This window comes from Symsagittifera roscoffensis, chromosome 9 (genome assembly GCF_963678635.1).
Source record: "Symsagittifera roscoffensis chromosome 9, txSymRosc1.1, whole genome shotgun sequence".
Taxonomy (NCBI): domain Eukaryota; kingdom Metazoa; phylum Xenacoelomorpha; order Acoela; family Convolutidae; genus Symsagittifera; species Symsagittifera roscoffensis.
Window position 1 is genome coordinate 35,108,791 of NC_087070.1, and position 24,769 is coordinate 35,133,559.

General features: G+C 35.3%; 1 protein-coding gene across 2 annotated transcripts in view; it reads right to left on the reverse strand.

Annotated features, from left to right (window-relative positions):
• The window catches only part of LOC134854193 (uncharacterized), a 72,727-nt gene that overhangs the window by 16,965 nt on the left and 30,993 nt on the right, over positions 1–24,769 (reverse strand). For both annotated transcript variants that reach the window (XM_063870348.1, XM_063870349.1), the window contains 2 exons: positions 24,441–24,513; positions 22,638–22,708 (listed from right to left, as the gene is read on the reverse strand). In XM_063870348.1, coding sequence (XP_063726418.1) covers positions 22,638–22,708; positions 24,441–24,513 — 144 coding nt within the window. The remainder of the gene's footprint in view (positions 1–22,637; positions 22,709–24,440; positions 24,514–24,769) is intronic.

The window sequence follows — 24,769 nt, forward strand, 5'->3', positions numbered from 1 at the left end:
AAAAGTAAGAAAACAGCGGATCACTTACTGAAAAAAGATAAAGGTTTAAGAGTATTTTGCCCAGACGAGTATCCACTGAAGACAAATGACGTCGACTACAACCACCGCTCAATTGAACTCTTCGGCACAAAATTCATTGATATCACTTCAAACAGCTGGGTAACGAAAACTGTAGAATATCATACAACCAAACAAGATGCTTGACGAGACCAAACCTACAACCCAAGATCGGCTTAGCGAATACGCAAGTTAAAACGACAGAAATTCAAAAGCTTGGAGAAATCGAAACTGCCGAAAACAAAAAATCTAAAGAATCAAACTTTTGGAGAAACAAGCTCCTGAAGAAAAATAAAACGAATTTAATCGCCTCGACAGAACGAACAACCACAAAAATTGCAAACTTTTCAAATCTCCATAAATAATTTTTCAGGAAAAAATTCGCCTGGTGCCAAATCACAATCAGTGACCAAAAACATTGAAAAATTGATTGAGGAAAGGCACATAACCAGACTTGATGCATATCAGATGACTTTGTAGCTCCAGTAGTAGTAACTGCAAAAAAGATGGCTCAGTTAAATTAGCGAAGGACGCGTAATCTACGAATGCACAAACTTTCAAAAACAAAATCCAATTACCAAATTTATTGAAATCACTAGGTTTAGCAGCCCAAAAGCATCACGTCGAGTTCTCAAGTGGAAAATGATTGAATTCCATATACCTGAAAAATGCCTTCAGCCAGTTATCTATGGACTAGTCCGTGAGTAAAATGTAATTAAGTGTTGTTTGTGGTGATTTTACTAAATATTACAGATTTGAAACGGGATTCCACTCTTTCACAGATATGCCCAAAACATTTCAGAAGGCAATGGATTTCAATTTAAATGAATACCAGGATTAACCTGTTTAGTGGACGACATACTACACGTTTCAGAGAGTTTCATCTTAGATCCCAGCATAACAGTGGAGTAAGTCTTAAAAAGATTAAATGACGGAAGGTTCAAAGAAAAAGGATGCGAATGCAGACTTCAAAAAAATTAAACTGATATGGTTTGATTTGGAATAGATCCAGAAGTAATCCGTCCGAAACGAGCAAAATTCTATTTAGGATTGAATCTAACTGAGCACAAACTTTGAAACAACTGAGGTCCTTCATGGAAAATTTAAATCACTTGTCAAGATCAATCTTAGACGTATAAAAAGAAACAAAACCTAATACTTTCACTTAAATAGCAATAAACAATATTTCATATGAACTTAAGTAAAAATCTATCAAATGCAATCATAAATCTTTTTAATGATATTACGAAAATTTCAAAAAACATCAAAAAATAAATGTGATAAGAACCACAGAGGATAGGAGACCGCTTTGGAACTGGAGATCGAACCAGGAATTTGAGCCCCATTGCCTTCGCATCTGGGTTTCTAAACTAGGCAGAATAGAAATACTCTACTGATGAGCTAGAGTTATTGGCGGTAGTCTGGTTTTTCAAAAACTTGAAAAACTATTTGTTGAGCAACCAATTTTATGCTCTAACAGAACAAAAAGGTTTAGTTTCGGCACTCAAGGAGAACAGAGGAAGTCGTACGTATCAATTACGCCTAAAAATATGGGCAGATTATTTATTACCGTTTGATTTTTTTCATTATCACTAACATCGGAATTTATTTCGGTAACGCAGAATATTTTTGCAGAATTCCTACAATGCCAGCACGAAAGTTCACTTGAAATGACGAATTCGTAGTCAAAATTATTTTGAACTTTGACAAAACTTGTTTTTTCCCCAGAAAATTTCTACAAAAAAGTCTTTGAATCAGAATTTACAGCTGAAAATTTTTTAGGCAAATTAGAATATTCGTTTTATCAGAAAATGTTAACAAAAAATTCCTCTGGCGCGATATGATTCAGGAACAAGAACCAATCATGTTTCAACCATGAAATATGCAAAGTGTCTCTCAGAGACGGCAAAAAGGGGGCAACACCAACCAGACTAATCAGGATCAAGCAACGAAAATGCGTAACTTCAACCGAAGGCAGCAGGAATTACGAGCGTCTTATTAGCAAATCAACTTTGAGCAAAAACCCCGAGCAAACTTTCAATGCAAAGGACATGAAAACAAAAAAAGCCGACGGATACCAAGTCAACTATTCAGAAAGCAGCGTTCGTATCATTTTAGGTTTTAGAGACTCTGCTTGGTCTCTTACCTTAATCTCGTACAAAGATCATAATTTTTGTAAAATTGGAAATTATTTTGGACAGAATTTTAAACAATTAAAAACAATCAGATGTCAAATAGCGAAATTATTTTGTCAACGATCAATTTCCAGGCACATCAAAGCTTATGGCAGAGATAACTGGCAGTCGGAGCAGGCCGACGCCGCTTCTCGGTTGAAGAACTGCAACAAATCGGGCTAAAAAGGTTCAAATCAACATCAACAACCAAATTATGACAAAAGATTGACCAATTTTGGATCAAGCAAGTCAACCAACTTATTTAAATCAACACCATGGTGAACCAAGTGAACGAGTGGCCACAAGAAATACATCGATGGTGTCAGCAGATAAAAAGTCCCTCACAACAAGGTTATACAACTTGTTAGATGGTCGAAGACATTCGACTGGTGCCCCTGAGAAAGTGCAATTTGGCCATATATAGATGAGGATTCATGCAATTAGGAAACTTTAAAGCCAACATTTAAGATGATGCTGCCAACCGCTGATGATTGTGCCATTACATATAAAAAAAGTCGCTGCCCTATTTTGTTTTTTTTAAATTTAAAAAAAGCCGTTCTCAACCGTCTACACAGGACTCGTCCAGGCAAAAAACGGCGATAGAAGCCCCAGTCTACATTTATTGGCCACTGATGCACCGTAAAATATTTGCATTTTGTCGGAATTCCCGACAAGGCTCAAAAGCTGGTAGAAATATCAAAACATCAGAACCATTTAAATCAACTGATCGATCTCCTGAATTGATTGCATCAAATAAAGAAATGCAATTGGATTTCGCCAGCCCACTAATGAATCACAAAAAATTATGTAATTCATTATCAACAGACAGTTATTCCAATTATCCCTGTTTTTTTCACCAAAGCAACAGAGGAAAAATGCATCCATTTTTAAGGGTTTGTTAAACAATACAGTACACCTTATTTATTACGTGTGCATCAATATTCAGGTTTTATAAATGTCATATGTCAGAGACTTGCAAAGAAATTGGAATTAAACAAAATTTTTGTCCTGTCGATGACCACCATGGTTGCGGATAAGTAGAAAGATGTACTCAAACTCTTAAAAGATTCAAGACAAATCAATGGATCCTAATTTTAAGGATACTCAGTCCTCAGTTATGCTTTTTAGTAAAATTTTTCGAATCACCAAACATAGTCCAATACAAAAAATCTCTTTTCGAATTTCATTTTTGAGGGAAGCCAAATAATCGCTTTTCACGTCTAAGAGATAGGTTTGAAATAAATTGGTTCGTGAAAGTTTGGAAAAAGACACGCTGACGAGAAAGCAGAGAGATTTATCGGAAAAAGATTAAAATATTACAAGTGATTCAATCCATTTATTTATCCGCTTCGATTTGTAAACAAATATATTGTCAGTCATGTAATTAGGCAACTCATTAAATAAGTTTACATTTGTTAAGTATTTCAGTTTGAGTTTAGCGTACAGAGTAAACACACATCAATATGATCGTGATGTTCTTTTGTTCAGAACAGGTTTAAAAAACTGTGGTCCATTGGTAGTAGTTTGATCTCTCGATCTCCAGGAGCCGGCGGGGTGTGAACACCACTTTAATATACTGCCAGGGGTCTAACTAAACTGCACGTTTTTCAAATTACACGCTTGGCGAATTATCACAACAAAATCCCCCGCGCGTTCCAAATTGATCTGAGGCAGCTAATTGGTTTTATTAATTCCTTACTTGACTCAAACTGTTACACAAAATATTAAAACGATCAGCAAAACTTCATAATTTTGCCAATGCTTAAGTTGCCAAAAACATTTCGAGACCAATTAAAAGGCAGTCGGAACCCTCAGTGTTTTGCAAAAAACCAAGCAGTTTTGTTGAGTTATCAAGTATTTGTTGCAAAATTTTGCATAATGCTATTCCTTTAGGTTGAATTTATATGGATTAGTACTATTGTAATCTAGTTGAACTGTTTTCTTGGATTATACTGACATTCAGGAGAGTTATAATCAATCTTTGAAATTGAAACATAAACTTACGCAGGATAATGCCTCAGTGTGCGGCCTTTTTATGTGGAAGAGAAGTTAGAACAATATTTTTTGATTTCACAAAACACCTCTTTAGGTTCATTTTGATTTTAGAACCCATGACTTTAAGTTTTACATCTAAACTTAAAGGTTGTTTTTTTTTAGTATAAAAAACGTCCTGACATCCTTTCATTATGCAGAATGATCTTATGCTTTTGTTTTTGTTCCAATTTTTGAAAAAAAAAGTGCAGAATATTTGAGATTGAGATGGTATTTTCTGTTCAGTAAATTTTTTCTACTTCTTCAGTCAGCGTTTTTGATAGATATATATAAAACCGTCTGAAACTGTTTTCTTGAGATCAATTTTTAAAAGATGTTTGACCTGTATTATTATTTATAGATTTATGAAGGTTTAAAATTGGAAAATTGGCTTAGCAATTTTCATGCGACCTAATCGAAACCACCAGCAACTTAGTCTTATTGAAAACTTACTAGACTCTAAACACACGCTTTGTATTTCACATAACGTGTGGGGGACAGAATGAAGAAAAAAAATCTTGTTTTCTCTTTTATGAATTATTTTGTCAATTATTCAATCAAAAGGTTTTTTATTCGCTTTAAAGGGCAGTTGGAACTTTTAGGGGTTCGCACTTGAAAAAGAGTAGTCTTGTTTTTTTTTAAATAGGCTAACCGCGGTTAAAAGCTTCCGTGTGTTTCTCAGAAAACGGTTCACATATGCAAAAAAAGCGAAGTGGAGCTTCGCACCATTTGCAACACTAACAAAAAATAGGACGGAGTTTTTTTTATTTGTTCAAAAAATCTAATTAAATGAAAATTTTTGTACAACTCGATGAAAGACAAGTTGAGCTCCGCTAAGGCTGGAGCTACGTGTTGGATATTTTTTGAATTTGTTATACTCATGCTGGACGGTATACATGCTGGACGGTACTCATGCTGGACGGTAAAAATTGGACTTTGACTAAAACTATTTTTGTTTTTCTACTGTAATAAGTAAGGAAAGTGAAATTTTTTGAGGTATTGAAATTTTCCAAAAAAACCGAATTCGTTACAAAAAATTCAAGATTAAAAAGTCGCCGTTTCTGCAGAAAAAAATCTTGCAACTGGTTATTTCGATTGAAATTTTCATCTGATGATAGCCTCGTTATTAAGAAAAAAGTTTTCAAAACGTGTCAAAAAATCAAAACATTTACTATCCGAAACCCATAATTTTTATAACAAAAAAGGTCATGGCCGCCAGACAAGAAAAAATTCATGAAACTGGGTGTCTCGATTGAATACATAACCTGAGAAATGACAGTTTAGTTTTCATGTAAAGCCAAAAAAAACTTCTAAAAAAATTGTCAGGCTGTCAGAACTTTAACTTGTTTGAAGACCAGAACCGTTTTCTAAAACCAATTGAGGGTGGACTGTTTATGCAGGTAGGTTTTCCCAAACCTGTTGTTTAGATGAAACTTATGTTATCAAATTTGGCTGGATAGTTACCGAGAAATATCCAAAACAACGGTCAACAAATAAAGAACAACTGAAATTTCCGAGAACCATGGCATTTTGCGTAAATAGTTTTGGATGTAACCGCTTACGTAGAAGAAATTCACGAACTCAAATATTCAGATATGGGAGAATAGGTCTCGAGAAGACTCAAAAAGTTTCATGAATTGGTTAAAAGTTTAAAATAGAATTTCCCCCGCGTTCTCTGGATTGGCGCGTTCTCTGGATTAGCGCATTCTCTGGATTGAATCCAAAACCTGAGATATGGAAGGGTAGGTTTCCAAAAAGTTCAAAAACCAAAAAGTTCAAAAAATCCGAAGGCCATAATTTTAAATAAGACATTTTTGGAGCACTCGCTTATGCAGGGTAGCTTTTTCATTTTATTCTTTTCATTGAAACTAAAATTTCAGGTGTAGGAGGATAGTTTAAGAGGATAAAAAACTGAAAACATGGGTCAAATATTTCTCTCCCCCCCCAATTTTTCGAAGGCTGTACACAGAGGGGACTGAAAAAGAGACTAGGAGAGCATGCAGGCAAAAAGGAAAAGAATTGATCCTTCCATTGATGCTCTTTTAAAAAAAAATAGGACTTTTGAAAAAACAAACACGAAATTGAAAAAAAATTCCGGAGCGTCTCAAAAAAAATCAATCCCATACATTTTAATAATAACTCATTTTTTCAAACAGGTAATTTGGTTATGTTGCTTTTTTGCAAATTGAACGATGCATTATTTCAACTAATCAGAATGCAGTTTTTTTCGAGAGAAATAGAAATAAACTAAAGTGAGTCTGTACTAAACCGCTTATGCAGTGCTGATTTAAATTAACCGGGCGTAAAGAAAAACATTGGAAAATTCAAACGCGTTTTTCTCTTATTGGATTAAGGTTAGACGAAAAGTGAAACTTCATGGTGCCATTTGGTGTTCGAAAACGCAATTAAAACTTTACCCCAAAAAATGAGTCAATTTGGTTTATTTTATTTAATCAAGAATTAGGCTAAACTTTCCGAGTTAATTGATGAGAAAGTAATATTAAGAGAAGCCTCTTAAACAAGGTGACAAAACTTTAGAAATTTGAATTTCCAAAAATGCGCAAAACGTTTGAAACTTGTTTTTGAGCAAAGTTTTGGCCTTTTATACTATAAAAATGACCTTTTTTAGCTACTAAATAAAAAGATATTCACCTACACAAGTTTCTAAGCATTTTGCATTTGTAGAAGATTGTCGGGCTGATTTAAAGTTTTCTTTTGATATAATTTTTTCATCAATTAACTCGATAACTTCTGTGTAAATCTTGATTAACTAAAAAAAGCTCGTATTACTCATTTTGGAGTAAAATTTCGGCAACGGGGGGAGGGGGTGGGGTTCACATGGAGGCTAATCGACTTCGAGTATGCTTAAGACAAGTTAACTCGCACAAGACTGCAGCAGCTTCAATCAGATTTACAGAACAGTCGCAAAAATATTCTCAAATCTTATAAACTACCTTCTTTGAAAGAATAATAGCAAAAATGAGTGCTTGTCGACTATTCACAAAAAAAAAATAAAAAACAAAATCATTAGATTGTCAAAAATTCATTGTTTTAGGCAGTTGATTTAATGGGTGACGACGTCGATTACGCGGAAGACGAATCCACTCCTGAATTGCGAGTAGACAAGATATTTCAGCAAATTGACTTCAACGGAGATGGCAAACTAGAACCCCAAGAAATGGTTGAAGGAATTAAAATGTACCCTTCCATCGCCAAATTACTGGCAGCTTATGAGTGTTGAATTTTGCGAGTTTAAACTCGAGCGTTTAAAAATTTGTAAATTTTTGTCTAGATTTGTTTAGCTTTAGAACTCGAGTAGGCTGTATGAACAAAAGCTTTTTGCAACAATTTGCAATATTACTGATGTTTTTGTTTCGATCTTTGGCGGAAGAAAGTGAAGAATTTATATGTGATAAGGTAATATTTCAAAATCAGCCTAAGTTATTGCGACTTGGACTAATCAATCAACAGCCTGTCAAGTCATGATATGCCAAAACTGAGTTTGAACGCGCTCTCTCACAGCTTTATCTACTGTTAAAAGTAGAGTTTTTTCAATTCATTTAATTATCCGTAAAGGTAATTAAACAACTCATTAATTTACTTCATTTCAGCTTAACTATTTATTTTGACTTTAGCGTACAGAATTAACGAATATCACATGACGCAGCTAGCAGTCCAATATTTGGACAAAAGAACACATATATGGCGGGAGAACGAGCCTTTTGGGCGAAACCGTAGCCAGAACCAAAGAATTTTTGAAAAGGTCAATTTTTCCCTGCCATATATTTACGCAAAAACTGCGACCTAAACGACTTATTTGTAACTCCGGGACAAGTCCACGACGATCCACTGACGAAGTTTCTCAAAGCCGAAGCAAATACAAAAGCGAGATACAATGCCGATATCAGACAGGTGTAGCAGGCGAAAAAAGGATACGTAAAGGACAACACCTTGCAGAATCAGAATCTCTAATCGAGTACTTATGGAAACCCATTCAAGATTAAACATGAGCCGCCACCATATCCACCCAATCGCTTAAATCTGTACAAAATCGAGTCGATAGAGCCTTCTAGGAGATAGGCAGAGGCATATATACTCGGGTCTTTATTTATGCAACAAAACGTCCAATGCAAACAAACCTTGTTTCTTTTGATGGATTAAGTTCACGCCAGAGGACAAAGACAGATGCGTAGCGAAAGGACCAACATGTAACAGTCACGGAAAGAAAAGCCACATTTCAAAATGCTGCCAAAAAGTAGTGTCAGTTGAAAAAAACGACTGAGATTCGTGAATTCGGACAGTGAATCCGATTATAAAGTATTAAGAATAAAATAAAACAAGACTGCTCGTATCAGGGCGAAGCCCTGAATGTTCCGACTGCCTTTTAAGATTTATGGAGCAGTAATAACATTAAAAAATTCAATAAAATAAAACAAAATCAAAAAAAATTTTTTCTAAAATTTGACTTTTTTTATGAAAATCATCCCCCCACACGCCATACAAAGTACAAAAGGAGAAATTTCGCTCATTGTAACACACCAATTATGCCAAATAAGCTTCTTTTAACCAATTTGGAACGATTTCTAAAACTGATTAACTCTCCGCTTACGCGTAAATAGCGAGAAATATATCGCGCGTTAATTGTCCCAAATTGGCCAAAATGGCAATCTTTAAACCCCCATAACTTTACGAAAAAAGATCACAGGTGAAATATCTTTTCAAATTTGAGCTCAGGACAACAATACTTTTCGAATGATGTAAAGAAATTACGTCAAAAATGGCTAGTTAAAAAGTCGAAATTTGTCTGAAGAAAAAAAAACCCACCCCGAGCACAAATATTCCGTTACTTTCGTATCGAAAGTCGGAATAACAATCGTGAAGCAGAATCAGTCAAGAACCTAGAAGTGATAAGTACAGCCACAGGCAAAGGGTCAAAACTCAGCGCACCCGGCCTTATTCAAAAGTAAGAAAACAGCGGATCACTTACTGAAAAAAGATAAAGGTTTAAGAGTATTTTGCCCAGACGAGTATCCACTGAAGACAAATGACGTCGACTACAACCACCGCTCAATTGAACTCTTCGGCACAAAATTCATTGATATCACTTCAAACAGCTGGGTAACGAAAACTGTAGAATATCATACAACCAAACAAGATGCTTGACGAGACCAAACCTACAACCCAAGATCGGCTTAGCGAATACGCAAGTTAAAACGACAGAAATTCAAAAGCTTGGAGAAATCGAAACTGCCGAAAACAAAAAATCTAAAGAATCAAACTTTTGGAGAAACAAGCTCCTGAAGAAAAATAAAACGAATTTAATCGCCTCGACAGAACGAACAACCACAAAAATTGCAAACTTTTCAAATCTCCATAAATAAGTTTTCAGGAAAAAATTCGCCTGGTGCCAAATCACAATCAGTGACCAAAAACATTGAAAAATTGATTGAGGAAAGGCACATAACCAGACTTGATGCATATCAGATGACTTTGTAAATTTCAAAAAACATCAAAAAATAAATGTGATAAGAACCACAGAGGATAGGAGACCGCTTTGGAACTGGAGATCGAACCAGGAATTTGAGCCCCATTGCCTTCGCATCTGGGTTTCTAAACTAGGCAGAATAGAAATACTCTACTGATGAGCTAGAGTTATTGGCGGTAGTCTGGTTTTTCAAAAACTTGAAAAACTATTTGTTGAGCAACCAATTTTATGCTCTAACAGAACAAAAAGGTTTAGTTTCGGCACTCAAGGAGAACAGAGGAAGTCGTACGTATCAATTACGCCTAAAAATATGGGCAGATTATTTATTACCGTTTGATTTTTTTCATTATCACTAACATCGGAATTTATTTCGGTAACGCAGAATATTTTTGCAGAATTCCTACAATGCCAGCACGAAAGTTCACTTGAAATGACGAATTCGTAGTCAAAATTATTTTGAACTTTGACAAAACTTGTTTTTTCCCCAGAAAATTTCTACAAAAAAGTCTTTGAATCAGAATTTACAGCTGAAAATTTTTTAGGCAAATTAGAATATTCGTTTTATCAGAAAATGTTAACAAAAAATTCCTCTGGCGCGATATGATTCAGGAACAAGAACCAATCATGTTTCAACCATGAAATATGCAAAGTGTCTCTCAGAGACGGCAAAAAGGGGGCAACACCAACCAGACTAATCAGGATCAGGCAACGAAAATGCGTAACTTCAACCGAAGGCAGCAGGAATTACGAGCGTCTTATTAGCAAATCAACTTTGAGCAAAAACCCCGAGCAAACTTTCAATGCAAAGGACATGAAAACAAAAAAAGCCGACGGATACCAAGTCAACTATTCAGAAAGCAGCGTTCGTATCATTTTAGGTTTTAGAGACTCTGCTTGGTCTCTTACCTTAATCTCGTACAAAGATCATAATTTTTGTAAAATTGGAAATTATTTTGGACAGAATTTTAAACAATTAAAAACAATCAGATGTCAAATAGCGAAATTATTTTGTCAACGATCAATTTCCAGGCACATCAAAGCTTATGGCAGAGATAACTGGCAGTCGGAGCAGGCCGACGCCGCTTCTCGGTTGAAGAACTGCAACAAATCGGGCTAAAAAGGTTCAAATCAACATCAACAACCAAATTATGACAAAAGATTGACCAATTTTGGATCAAGCAAGTCAACCAACTTATTTAAATCAACACCATGGTGAACCAAGTGAACGAGTGGCCACAAGAAATACATCGATGGTGTCAGCAGATAAAAAGTCCCTCACAACAAGGTTATACAACTTGTTAGATGGTCGAAGACATTCGACTGGTGCCCCTGAGAAAGTGCAATTTGGCCATATATAGATGAGGATTCATGCAATTAGGAAACTTTAAAGCCAACATTTAAGATGATGCTGCCAACCGCTGATGATTGTGCCATTACATATAAAAAAAGTCGCTGCCCTATTTTGTTTTTTTTAAATTTAAAAAAAGCCGTTCTCAACCGTCTACACAGGACTCGTCCAGGCAAAAAACGGCGATAGAAGCCCCAGTCTACATTTATTGGCCACTGATGCACCGTAAAATATTTGCATTTTGTCGGAATTCCCGACAAGGCTCAAAAGCTGGTAGAAATATCAAAACATCAGAACCATTTAAATCAACTGATCGATCTCCTGAATTGATTGCATCAAATAAAGAAATGCAATTGGATTTCGCCAGCCCACTAATGAATCACAAAAAATTATGTAATTCATTATCAACAGACAGTTATTCCAATTATCCCTGTTTTTTTCACCAAAGCAACAGAGGAAAAATGCATCCATTTTTAAGGGTTTGTTAAACAATACAGTACACCTTATTTATTACGTGTGCATCAATATTCAGGTTTTATAAATGTCATATGTCAGAGACTTGCAAAGAAATTGGAATTAAACAAAATTTTTGTCCTGTCGATGACCACCATGGTTGCGGATAAGTAGAAAGATGTACTCAAACTCTTAAAAGATTCAAGACAAATCAATGGATCCTAATTTTAAGGATACTCAGTCCTCAGTTATGCTTTTTAGTAAAATTTTTCGAATCACCAAACATAGTCCAATACAAAAAATCTCTTTTCGAATTTCATTTTTGAGGGAAGCCAAATAATCGCTTTTCACGTCTAAGAGATAGGTTTGAAATAAATTGGTTCGTGAAAGTTTGGAAAAAGACACGCTGACGAGAAAGCAGAGAGATTTATCGGAAAAAGATTAAAATATTACAAGTGATTCAATCCATTTATTTATCCGCTTCGATTTGTAAACAAATATATTGTCAGTCATGTAATTAGGCAACTCATTAAATAAGTTTACATTTGTTAAGTATTTCAGTTTGAGTTTAGCGTACAGAGTAAACACACATCAATATGATCGTGATGTTCTTTTGTTCAGAACAGGTTTAAAAAACTGTGGTCCATTGGTAGTAGTTTGATCTCTCGATCTCCAGGAGCCGGCGGGGTGTGAACACCACTTTAATATACTGCCAGGGGTCTAACTAAACTGCACGTTTTTCAAATTACACGCTTGGCGAATTATCACAACAAAATCCCCCGCGCGTTCCAAATTGATCTGAGGCAGCTAATTGGTTTTATTAATTCCTTACTTGACTCAAACTGTTACACAAAATATTAAAACGATCAGCAAAACTTCATAATTTTGCCAATGCTTAAGTTGCCAAAAACATTTCGAGACCAATTAAAAGGCAGTCGGAACCCTCAGTGTTTTGCAAAAAACCAAGCAGTTTTGTTGAGTTATCAAGTATTTGTTGCAAAATTTTGCATAATGCTATTCCTTTAGGTTGAATTTATATGGATTAGTACTATTGTAATCTAGTTGAACTGTTTTCTTGGATTATACTGACATTCAGGAGAGTTATAATCAATCTTTGAAATTGAAACATAAACTTACGCAGGATAATGCCTCAGTGTGCGGCCTTTTTATGTGGAAGAGAAGTTAGAACAATATTTTTTGATTTCACAAAACACCTCTTTAGGTTCATTTTGATTTTAGAACCCATGACTTTAAGTTTTACATCTAAACTTAAAGGTTGTTTTTTTTTAGTATAAAAAACGTCCTGACATCCTTTCATTATGCAGAATGATCTTATGCTTTTGTTTTTGTTCCAATTTTTGAAAAAAAAAGTGCAGAATATTTGAGATTGAGATGGTATTTTCTGTTCAGTAAATTTTTTCTACTTCTTCAGTCAGCGTTTTTGATAGATATATATAAAACCGTCTGAAACTGTTTTCTTGAGATCAATTTTTAAAAGATGTTTGACCTGTATTATTATTTATAGATTTATGAAGGTTTAAAATTGGAAAATTGGCTTAGCAATTTTCATGCGACCTAATCGAAACCAACCACCAGCAACTTAGTCTTATTGAAAACTTACTAGACTCTAAACACACGCTTTGTATTTCGCATAACGTGTGGGGGACAGAATGAAGAAAAAAAATCTTGTTTTCTCTTTTATGAATTATTTTGTCAATTATTCAATCAAAAGGTTTTTTATTCGCTTTAAAGGGCAGTTGGAACCTTTAGGGGTTCGCACTTGAAAAAGAGTAGTCTTGTTTTTTTTAAATAGGCTAACCGCGGTTAAAAGCTTCCGTGTGTTTCTCAGAAAACGGTTCACATATGCAAAAAAAGCGAAGTGGAGCTTCGCACCATTTGCAACACTAACAAAAAATAGGACGGAGTTTTTTTTATTTGTTCAAAAAATCTAATTAAATGAAAACTTTTGTACAACTCGATGAAAGACAAGTTGAGCTCCGCTAAGGCTGGAGCTACGTGTTGGATATTTTTTGAATTTGTTATACTCATGCTGGACGGTATACATGCTGGACGGTACTCATGCTGGACGGTAAAAATTGGACTTTGACTAAAACTATTTTTGTTTTTCTACTGTAATAAGTAAGGAAAGTGAAATTTTTTGAGGTATTGAAATTTTCCAAAAAAACCGAATTCGTTACAAAAAATTCAAGATTAAAAAGTCGCCGTTTCTGCAGAAAAAAATCTTGCAACTGGTTATTTCGATTGAAATTTTCATCTGATGATAGCCTCGTTATTAAGAAAAAAGTTTTCAAAACGTGTCAAAAAATCAAAACATTTACTATCCGAAACCCATAATTTTTATAACAAAAAAGGTCATAGCCGCCAGACAAGAAAAAATTCATGAAACTGGGTGTCTCGATTGAATACATAACCTGAGAAATGACAGTTTAGTTTTCATGTAAAGCCAAAAAAAACTTCTAAAAAAATTGTCAGGCTGTCAGAACTTTAACTTGTTTGAAGACCAGAACCGTTTTCTAAAACCAATTGAGGGTGGACTGTTTATGCAGGTAGGTTTTCCCAAACCTGTTGTTTAGATGAAACTTATGTTATCAAATTTGGCTGGATAGTTACCGAGAAATATCCAAAACAACGGTCAACAAATAAAGAACAACTGAAATTTCCGAGAACCATGGCATTTTGCGTAAACAGTTTTGGATGTAACCGCTTACGTAGAAGAAATTCACGAACTCAAATATTCAGATATGGGAGAATAGGTCTCGAGAAGACTCAAAAAGTTTCATGAATTGGTTAAAAGTTTAAAATAGAATTTCCCCCGCGTTCTCTGGATTGGCGCGTTCTCTGGATTAGCGCGTTCTCTGGATTGAATCCAAAACCTGAGATATGGAAGGGTAGGTTTCCAAAAAGTTCAAAAACCAAAAAGTTCAAAAAATCCGAAGGCCATAATTTTAAATAAGACATTTTTGGAGCACTCGCTTATGCAGGGTAGCTTTTTCATTTTATTCTTTTCATTGAAACTAAAATTTCAGGTGTAGGAGGATAGTTTAAGAGGATAAAAAACTGAAAACATGGGTCAAATATTTCTCTCCCCCCCCCCAATTTTTCGAAGGCTGTACACAGAGGGGACTGAAAAAGAGACTAGGAGAGCATGCAGGCAAAAAGGAAAAGAATTGATCCTTCCATTGATGCTCTTTTAAAAAAAAATAGGACTTTTGAAAAAACAAACACGAAATTGAAAAAAAATTCCAGAGCGTCTCAAAAAAAATCAATCCCATACATTTTAATAATAACTCATTTTTTCAAGGTAATTTAGGCAAACATGCAAACAATACATCTGAATTTCAAATTTAAGTTAGCAATGGAATAAAACCTACGAAGCGGATATAAATCCGACAAACTTTGAGCAGACACTATTTGAGCCGAAACAAAAGCTTTTTTCGTTTAAAAAAATTAAAAAGGTTCAAGTACTTCTGAATCTACAATGAACATCACTTGCATTTACCACGGTACTTGCTTACTGTACCAGAAAAGTCCGTGATCTGGCAATTAGGCCTACAGATTTTGAGTAGATAAACGAAAGTCCGACAATTCAGTTTTTACTGAAAAATTTTTGAAGACATACTGAAAAATTCAAGGTCCCGGCGGGATTCGGACCCGTGTCTTTAGGGTGCAGAGGCGACGGCGTTAGCTCTAGGCCAAAAGCAAAGCAAACTGCAAGTTGCACAGAATCAATAACAAAACAAGTTAGAAACGTGTAGAAAAAGGTAATTATGAGATGAGCTTAGTTCCCGATTACAAGATCCTTACTTACTTGCTTTGGGAGTGTAATAATAAATATTTGAGAAAGAGGCAAAATATAGCCAAAATCAGCAGAAAAAGCGGGAAAAGAAGACGGCTAAACTTATTTTTCCTGTTGACAACCAATTCAATTTCTCAGCTTACTTCCTAATTTTGTTGGTTGTGATCGGTTAACTTAAATCAGCCTTCTATCGTCAGATAATAGATAATAATCGGAGAAACATATTCGGCGCGGGTTGAAATCGAAATTTTATGTAGAAGTTTACCACATTATGAAGGACACCGTTTCACGCTTTTTGGATGAAAAATTATTCGTCCATAACTTGAAGCTCATGAAACACATGAGAGTAGAAGATTTGTAATTGTTGTTCAACTTAAGCTGCAAGTGGTGGTTCATTTTAAAGAAAAAAAACTGAACAAAAAAGAATCGCCTTATAATATCTGTGATTGTAATACGACAGCTTATATAACAATACAAAAGTCTAAAACACGTTTTTTTTCTTCTTTTCTATAAACACATTTACTTGGCATATGTTACATACAGTTTTACTTTTATTAAAAATTACTTAAATCTCATGCAAAAATGGAAGATGGCTCAGAACTTGATCAAATTTCAGAGTCGGAGCAAACATTAAAGAGATTGATTAGCCAGTATTGCAATCCAGAACAGTTTCAAAACAACGAAGTTAGCGGTTCTTCCAGCATTCTAAATAACATCTCGTCAATTTGCGTTCAAAATCATGAATGCTTTCAGAATTTAGCTGAACAAAATCGATTATTTCTGGAGAAGTTTTCGAAAGATTGGACCGAACTGGTGAATAAATTCTGCTCCAATAATTTTTACTCCAAAAATGCTGGAATGCTTTTACATGCTTCGATCTCATTAGTGAAAAACTTGACTGAAAAAGATATTTCATTGGTCGTTGAATCGACCAATTGGGAAGCTCTGGTCTTCACACATTTGGAAAAGTTGGCGTTGAAGAGATATTACATCAAAGATTATTTGGTACTAACTCGGAAGTTTCTGTGTTATCGATACGCTGCGCGAAGCCCAGACGTGAAGCAACATATAAACTTAATGGGAGCCGTCTTCAAATGCATTCAGAACGATTCAAAACGAGTTTCGCTTTATGCGGCTCTGAACTTGTACGCTTTTTCACCTGAATTACAATTCGCGCCCGAGTTTCGCTACGAAATGGGCCACGTTCATGAACTGGGGAGAGAGATTTTCGGGAAAGTTGCGCAATCTCTGAATGAAGGGTCGCCCTTGCAAGACCGGGAAATTTATTGGCTAGAGGAAATAAACATGTACCTGAAAGACCTTGAGAATTGTGGTGAAAAGCGGAAGCACCTGATTAGACAAATTGGTGATTATTTAGTGGAAACAAACTTTCTCGTTTTAGTTGGCACAACTTTAGACCATGTTGTTTCAAGACCCAGCTCGGATGGAAATGTTTTGAAACTTCTAGCGGGCACTTTTAATGTTTCCGGCATGTTGCAGATTGTTTGGACTCTAGATGAAAGCCTTCTGTTTTCCCACTATTTTCACCACACGAATATAGCGACAAAGCTGGCTAGATTATTCGACTGCCTTCTAACTTCAGGTATTTCCAGAAAAGATTATGACAAAACTATTAACGAAATCTTGAAATCCGTCAGACTAAATTGTCTCAACGCCACGGAGCTCAAAGCGGAATTTTACGAGGCTCAAATTTTGACAGTTTTCGAGAAAAACTTACAAGTTTTGCTACAAAAACAGAGCGAAATAGGGGCAGGCACTGTTTTTGTGACTATTTATATAACCGCCATTCTCGGAAACAGTGAAGAGGTTGCGGATTGTTTACAAAACAAATCTAACGTCAAGGTGTTATCTAACCTTTGTGATACTCTAGTAAATAACACCAACAGTCAATTCAAAATCGAAATAGACAGTTTTGGTGAGGTCGATTTTGCTGAAATAGTTGAAGTTTTGTTGGCTTACGAACGCGACAAAGGTCTAAAAATGATAGCTGAAACTACAATTGTCGACAACTTGTTGAAAGTTCTTGAAATCGAAAATTTTTCCAAATCCGATTCTAGAAATGTTGCCCTAATTCTGTTCACATTGTCGCTTGTCGAATTAACCCAAGAAACGTTGATAAGAAAAAATATGTACAACGTGTGTTTAAAAGTCAAAAAAGAAATCAACGATGCTTTTACTTTGCGTTGTTTGAATGGTATTTTGTGGCAACTTAGCGGAACCTTCGATTTCCAAGAATACGAGCTGTCATTTCCTGAGAACTCCAAAATCAGTGTTTTTGTATGCGCAGCTGAAAAAGATCAAAAATGGCGCAAAAAATATTCGGAGATTTTGGCTTTGAAAGGTTTTGAAATAAAAACTGAGGAAAGTATTAAAGCTTTGCAGCTACAAATTGCTACAGAGTTTGATCCAAGCCAAAATGAAACGACTCAAGATGATAAAAACTCGGAAAAGCGAGAAAAGTTTTTGAATTTGAACATGAACAAAGACGCCCCTTTGTGGTCAGTAGCTATTTCCGAATCTCATCTGGTTATTGCAGCGATGAGCAGGAATTTAGAAGAAGACAAATTTAGCCGAATGCAACTTCAGTTTACAAAACAACTGGGTAAAGATCTGCGATTCATAGATGTGAACGAATTCGAGTACAACCCTAAAAACTGGCTTTTCGATTTGATGCAACGCTGCATGTTGTATGATACCATTAACCAAATTAAACTTGAAAATGTACAGGAGCAATTAAAGAAAAATAAAGAGAACGAAAACCCAAATAACAAAACAGAGGAAAAAGGGACAAAGGCTTCAAATAAGTCGAAAGAAAGAGTCCGACGGCAAAGTTTAATTGACCCTGCGAGTGTAATTTCCCAAGGGGGAATTACCCTTATTTCCCAATGGAGCAGGGATGACGTTCAGAAATGGCTCGACTTGATCAAAGTTCCAAAAGCGAAAGAGCCATTCGGAAATCTGACCGGAATTGAAATTAGTGACATGAAACAAAAATGCCAACAAAACGCAAAAGAGTTTGGCAGGTACTTGCGCGACACTTTTGACCTTGACTTATATTCACAGAAACAGATTAAAAACTCACTGTTGCAAATGTGAACGAATAGCTATCTAAACTACAAAAACGTTGAAATTAAAATTAATCCTTTCTAAATGAAGTTACTCTATAGGCACATTTTTGAAAATTAAGTCGAGGTAAGGCAAAATGGCATTTGGGTTAAGTCAGTGCCAGATCTAGGGCTTAGCGAGGGTGATTTCAAATAGTTTTCGAACGCTACTTAGAAATTTCAGGTCAACCAAACTGAATTTCAGGTCAACCAAACTATGGTGGTTTTTTATTCGGTCAGTTTCGACTTTTTAATTAAACGCTCAAGCGTAAAAAAGTATTTTTTTTATCTGTGATCGTTTTTCGGAACGTTGTGATGGTTTGAAAACTTCCAACTCGGCCCATTTGGAAGAATTAACGCGCAATATATTTCCTTCTTATAACAATCGTAAGTGGCGGAGTAATTAATTAGGTCGAACTTTTAGGAAAGGAGACGCTGCATGCATACCTGTTTACTTTACATAGCGTTTGGGGATGGGGATGAAGAAAAATGATTCTAAAGTTACTTCATCAATTTTTCAAGCAACAAAATTTTGAATGGCCTGAAAGTGCAATCGGAAAATTCAGGGTTTTGCCCTGATAAACGGGTAGTCTTGTTTTTATTCAGTCAAGTTTCGACTATTTAGTGAACTGTTATGACACAATTTATACCATCGAAAGATATCGCTACCAAGAGCTCAAATCTAAAAGGATTATTTCATGTGTGGTCATTTTTTGAAAAATTATGTAGTTTCGATTATGTGACTACATCGACGATTCAAGTTTTTCTCAGGTCAAATTAGGTCAAAAAAGGGCACTTTTTGGAGAATTTTGACAAAAAATTGGGTTTTTTTTTGGCGCGCGCTCCCCCTCAAAGTTAGTATATATTGGCGCCAAAGGCGCCTTTAGAAAAATTTTAGTGTCGGTCGCCCAAAAATGGATTTCTTAAAAAGCCCCAAAGGGGGACCGGGGGACCCTTTGGGTAGGCAGTGGGTCGAATCCCTGAAAAAAAGAGGCGTCGCCCCCCCCCCCCTAAATCCGCCCCTGAGTTTTTTTGAACATTTTTTAAGATTTTTTTTAGATAGATGGCAGTCGGAACATTCAAAGTTTTCCCTGCTAGGAGCAGTCTTGTATCATCAGTCCAAGCTCAATGATCTTCAAACTTTAGTGGGATGGCCGAATATTCGAAGAATTACCAGGTTCAAAATAGTGATCGGAACATTCAAATATCTCATTCATAACCATGTTTAGAACCTGTTTTCAAACATGTGGTGTGACAAGTGATATAATTCAAATGCGAGACTCACTCGTTGTGCAAAAAAAAAGAAATTGGATTTAAAGCTCGGATTGATTGATCGAAACTTTTCTAAGTTTTCGAAAAAGAAATCATAATATCACAATCATCGCCTGACCAAAATAGGTTTTGATTTTGCATCCAGGGGTCAAGATTTTTGATCCTGTGGTCGAAGTAGTCGCATTATGTATGGGCTGTATGACTAAAAATATTACCGTTGTTGAGTCGAGCTTTTCAACTTTGGTCGACCCTGGTCAACTTTGATCAATTTTGGTCCCTTTTGTTTAATCGTACTCAATTTTGATCAAATTGCTCAACTCGTTCGACTTTGCATTGGGATTTTATGGTTTGCCTTATTACAGCACCCAATAGTTTTGTCGAATGAGAAAAACAACAAGGCTGAACGGCAGCAACATCTCAGATTAAACAATGTAATTAACTATGCTAAATAAGTTGAACCAAGAAAATTCACACAAAATTCTTAGAAATTTTTTTTATATTTGGCTCTAAAGGCTCTGTTTTAAAAAGTTTAGTTGTTGAAAATCATTATGTGTTGTTTTGACGAATTATTGTTTACATAGAGGCAAAGCTGCGCCTCGCAAACACTAGCGAGAACATGATAAAGGCTCTTTTCCCTTTCCCCAAAACACATGAACATCAATTTTATGATGTAACGATCGGTTTTACAACGTTAATTGTTGAGACCAAATTATTTTATCGTTGCCGCATTCTAATTAGTCCGTATGTCAAACTTTATAACAATTGGACATTATGAACAGTATGGGCTGCGAACCTGCGACTCCGAGAAATGGAGCCTCACGCCCTGCCTTTTCGGCCACGAACGCGTATCAATCGGCAAAACTAGTCACAAACGAAGCAGCTCAAATGCTAACAATTTGATGCAGCAAACGTTGCGCCAAAAACGAATAGACACAACTTTGCAAGAAATAGTTTGGACTATGACAAACTGAAGGCATCCCCACTAAATTTTGAGGTAATAAAATAGAAAGGGTATAAACACATCATGTAATAAAAATCCATTTAAGAGTTGCAAGATCTATTAAGTATAAAACTTTTGAGTTTGAGGTTTTTTGATGGTTATCTTGTTTGAAGCAAATAGCTTTTTTTGGATTCATTTGATGAATTTAAAATACCTTAACTGTCTCAAATTATTACCATTCGAATGCCAGATTACATGCTATCAAAAGCCGTAAAGGTGCTCCAAAAATGACGCCAATTTTTGAGAATTTGGTTTAAAAAAGAATAACCGTACTATAACACTAAAACTGACTTAAGTTGGCTAGTGTAATCATATTATCTGCAAACAACAAACAATAATTCTGACCTCACAGAAAACTTTTACCGTAATTTTTGATCCTTCTGTGTAAAAAGGCCGTTTTTGGGCTACGTTATTGAGGAAAATTGTCAAAATTTTTGAAAACTGTTTGAAAATGAAAATTTTTTCCTTCCTCATTTTTGGAAAATTTGTAAGGAAAAAAGCTTAGAATGCAAATTGCTTTAACAGAACTGTTTTACAAGCATTTCCATACACAGAAGAAACTCAGTTTTTTGACTAACGAAGGACTATTGTTCAGCAAAAAACTGAAACAATTTTCTAAAACTTTGTTTGATTGAACAAATTGCTTGTCGTAAAATTTCTCAAAAATATGAAAAGCATTTTTAGGACTCAATAATGAAATTGTGATGGGCTGAGGTGACCAACCCGGGAATTTAGAACAAAGACTTTAGAGCGATGGTTTAGATTGGCCATTTTTCAACCTAATACTGGAATCTTTCAATAACTTTGAAGGAATCTTTATGGAATTTTTGTTTGCTGGTAAAACTTCAGATGATGCTGGTAAAACTTCTTCTTCTGGGAGTTTTTTATTGGCAGCTTTTTTTCGTCGAAAAATCTAGAAACTCAGAAAATTGTCAGCGTTTTTAAGTTTTTCACAAACTAAAATTGTATGACATGCATTTATTAAAACTCAATTTATGGAACTGAGATGAGCTTTTTTCGTATGGAGGTTCACTCGAGAGTTTATATTGATATTATACTGAGTTGGATAGGCCGTTTTTCAACCTAATGCTTAATGCTGAAAATTTTCGTTAAATTTGCAGGGATCTGTATGTAACTTTTTTGCTGGTAAAACTTCAGATGAACAAATAACTTTCCGGACATCCTAGAAACTCAAAAAATGTCAGTCAAGCTGGTCTACTCATGTCGGCCGCCATCAAACCTGGTTGACTTATTACTCTAATTTTTCTGGTCGTTCTATAGAAGTCATGGTAGAAAAGCAGACTTTCGATACATAACTGGACCACCTGAACCCAGTATGTGGTCTTCGAGAAACCAACAAATATTAATTATTTGATTTCAAAAATCGGTTCACAAAAATGGTCTTGAATGAAAAAACAAGCCATGCAGATCAGTAGCGGATTTAGGGGAGGGGGCGAACGCCCTTCCTCCCTCTGCAGGAATTCGACCCCTTGACCACTCAAAGGTTCCCCCTTTGCTAATACTTTAGGACATCCCTTTGGCTGACCGACCCTCAAAGTTATCTAAATAAACCTTTGGATCAAAATTTTTTCAAAAAGCCTGGAAAACCGTCCTTCTTGCCTGTTTTTTTTTCAAAAACTCGCAAATTATTTGAAAATCCGCCCCCTGAAAAAATCCTGAATCCGCCTTGTTACAGTTACGTTTTCGACAAAAAAAATAAGAGCACAAGACCCAACAAAAACGTTAGCTTGAAATTGTCTTTATCAAAATCATAGAGATCTGAGGGCTCTTGTTCAGATGTGCCTCAACTTTGATTAACTTGAAACAAGCGACTAGAGAGTTTATCTTTCAATAGTTTCGATAGAAAATTCTTACCGATGAATCAATTCTGCGCTGTTTCGTCTCAGCTTCAACTGACTTCGAATGTATGTTGTAGAAATTGGTTCCTAAAACACAGTCATTCTAAATATTTTTGAAGCAAGATGTAAAAAAGAGTTCAGACAGTAAACCCGTCAAAAATTAATAAAAAACAATTTATGTAAATAGTGATATGGTGGTATAGAAAAATTTGAAAAAAAACAAGAATGGTCGGATACCGATCATGTAATACAGGGTGGCATATGTGCAGTATCGTTGTAAGAAATTTGTGGCTTTAGGATTAAATTTTTTTTTGAAGCTGATTAGTTTTTGTAAAAAACATGTTGTCTTTGTCTTTTGAAACGCGATTAATACATCTAAAAATCGAAAGTTTCAGTCGCATTTTTCTCAACACTGGAAATTTTACCTAGACCCCTCAAACAGGTATGATGGGAGGCTAATTACTTAGTTCAATGATTCTATTCTGTACTTTATTCTATTGTATCTTAAAATATCAATCCAACCTTATTAACATTATTAATCTTGCCTACATAAACAATATTACAACATATCATGGACTTTATCAAACCTTTCAAAAAATGAATCAATGTTAATCAAGCCAAAAGTTACAGAAAACAAAAAAGGCTGCTCGCAGACGAGGGCGAATGTTTCTACTTCATATGCTACTTCATTTTAAGGTCAATTTGAAAATTTTTGATCGAAAAAATAATAAAATAAAATGAAGGAAAGAAAAAAACTTGTTTGAACTTTTATCCTCATTTAACCCTCCTACAACGCCATGTGAAGTTCAAAAGGTTGTTTTTAGCGTTTCATATCTTAATGATAAAAACAAATAACCTGCCTCAATTCATTTTGGAACGATTCATTCTGCTGCTTGTGCGTGTTATAAGAACTCGATATATCGCGCGTTAATTATACCAACTTGGCCAAATTAGCTAATATCATAACCCCAAAACTTAATAAAAATGGTTGCAGGTGTACTTTTTTTATTTGAGCTCCAGACAACAAATTTTTCCAGATTGTATAAGAAACTACCGTTAAACGCTTAGTTAAAAAATCGAAAAATGACTGAATAAAAAAAACCACCACAAGCATAAATATTCCGTCACTTCTTTTAAAAAGCGGAGCAAAAAGAAAACAAAGCCAGTATGAAATATTCATGAAATCAAAAGGGAGGGAGATGTATTACTTATACAAAACTCACACTTGCCTAAATATTGAGTTAGATCTTTATCAGGATGGCAATTTGTTGCTAGGTTCCATAGGGGGGAGGAGGGTAGTTAAAACCACCCATATCCTAGTTTGAAGTTATTTGAAGGGCAGCTTTTTTGAAGTTATTTTTTCTCGTTGTGTTTTTTTTCTATAAGCAAGTTTCAACTTTTTAACTACCAGTTTTTGGAAATTTTTTTTTATTGTGTCTAAACGGAATATATTGATGTCCTGAGCTCAAAATTAAAAAAAAATGATTCACCTGTGATTTTTTCTTCTAAAGTTATGCGGTATGCGGCGATATATTCGGGCTCATAAATCGTTCTTAATTGAGCTAACCTTAGCTACTATTCGTAAATTTGATGTTACTTTGAGCAAAATCTATTTGAAGGCGTGCGGGTGATTATTGTCAAAAAAAATTTGCAAAAATTTCATCAATACTTTCAAGTTGAAAACTTTGGCATCGGAGTTATAGCGCAGTGGGAACAATCAGGGCTTTGCATTGATACGAGCAGTCTTGTTTCTTTTTGTTTTCCAATTTCTATGGCAGAACGTAGCAAGGAAATGTGGAGTTCTGAAGCTTGATTCTACCTTTTTGAAGCTTGATTCTTCCCTCGACGTTCAATCCAGACAGAAATTGGTCAGTTGGTACAGTGGAAGCAACCTGAAATGACAGCTGGGGCTCAAAAATCAATATGCAGTGGCTCTTTTTGCTCTATTTTTGTCAACCGTTTCAAATTTTTGTAGTTCTGTCAAAATTCATTGAATGACCAAAAATTTGCGTTTCTTCGCCGCACGTTCTCCCCTCAAAATTAGTGTAAATTGGGGTCGATGGCGCCTTTAGAATTTTTGAGGGCTAGTCGATCGAAAATGGGTGTCGTAAAAAAGTACTAAAGAGGAACCTTTGGAAAATTTTTTGC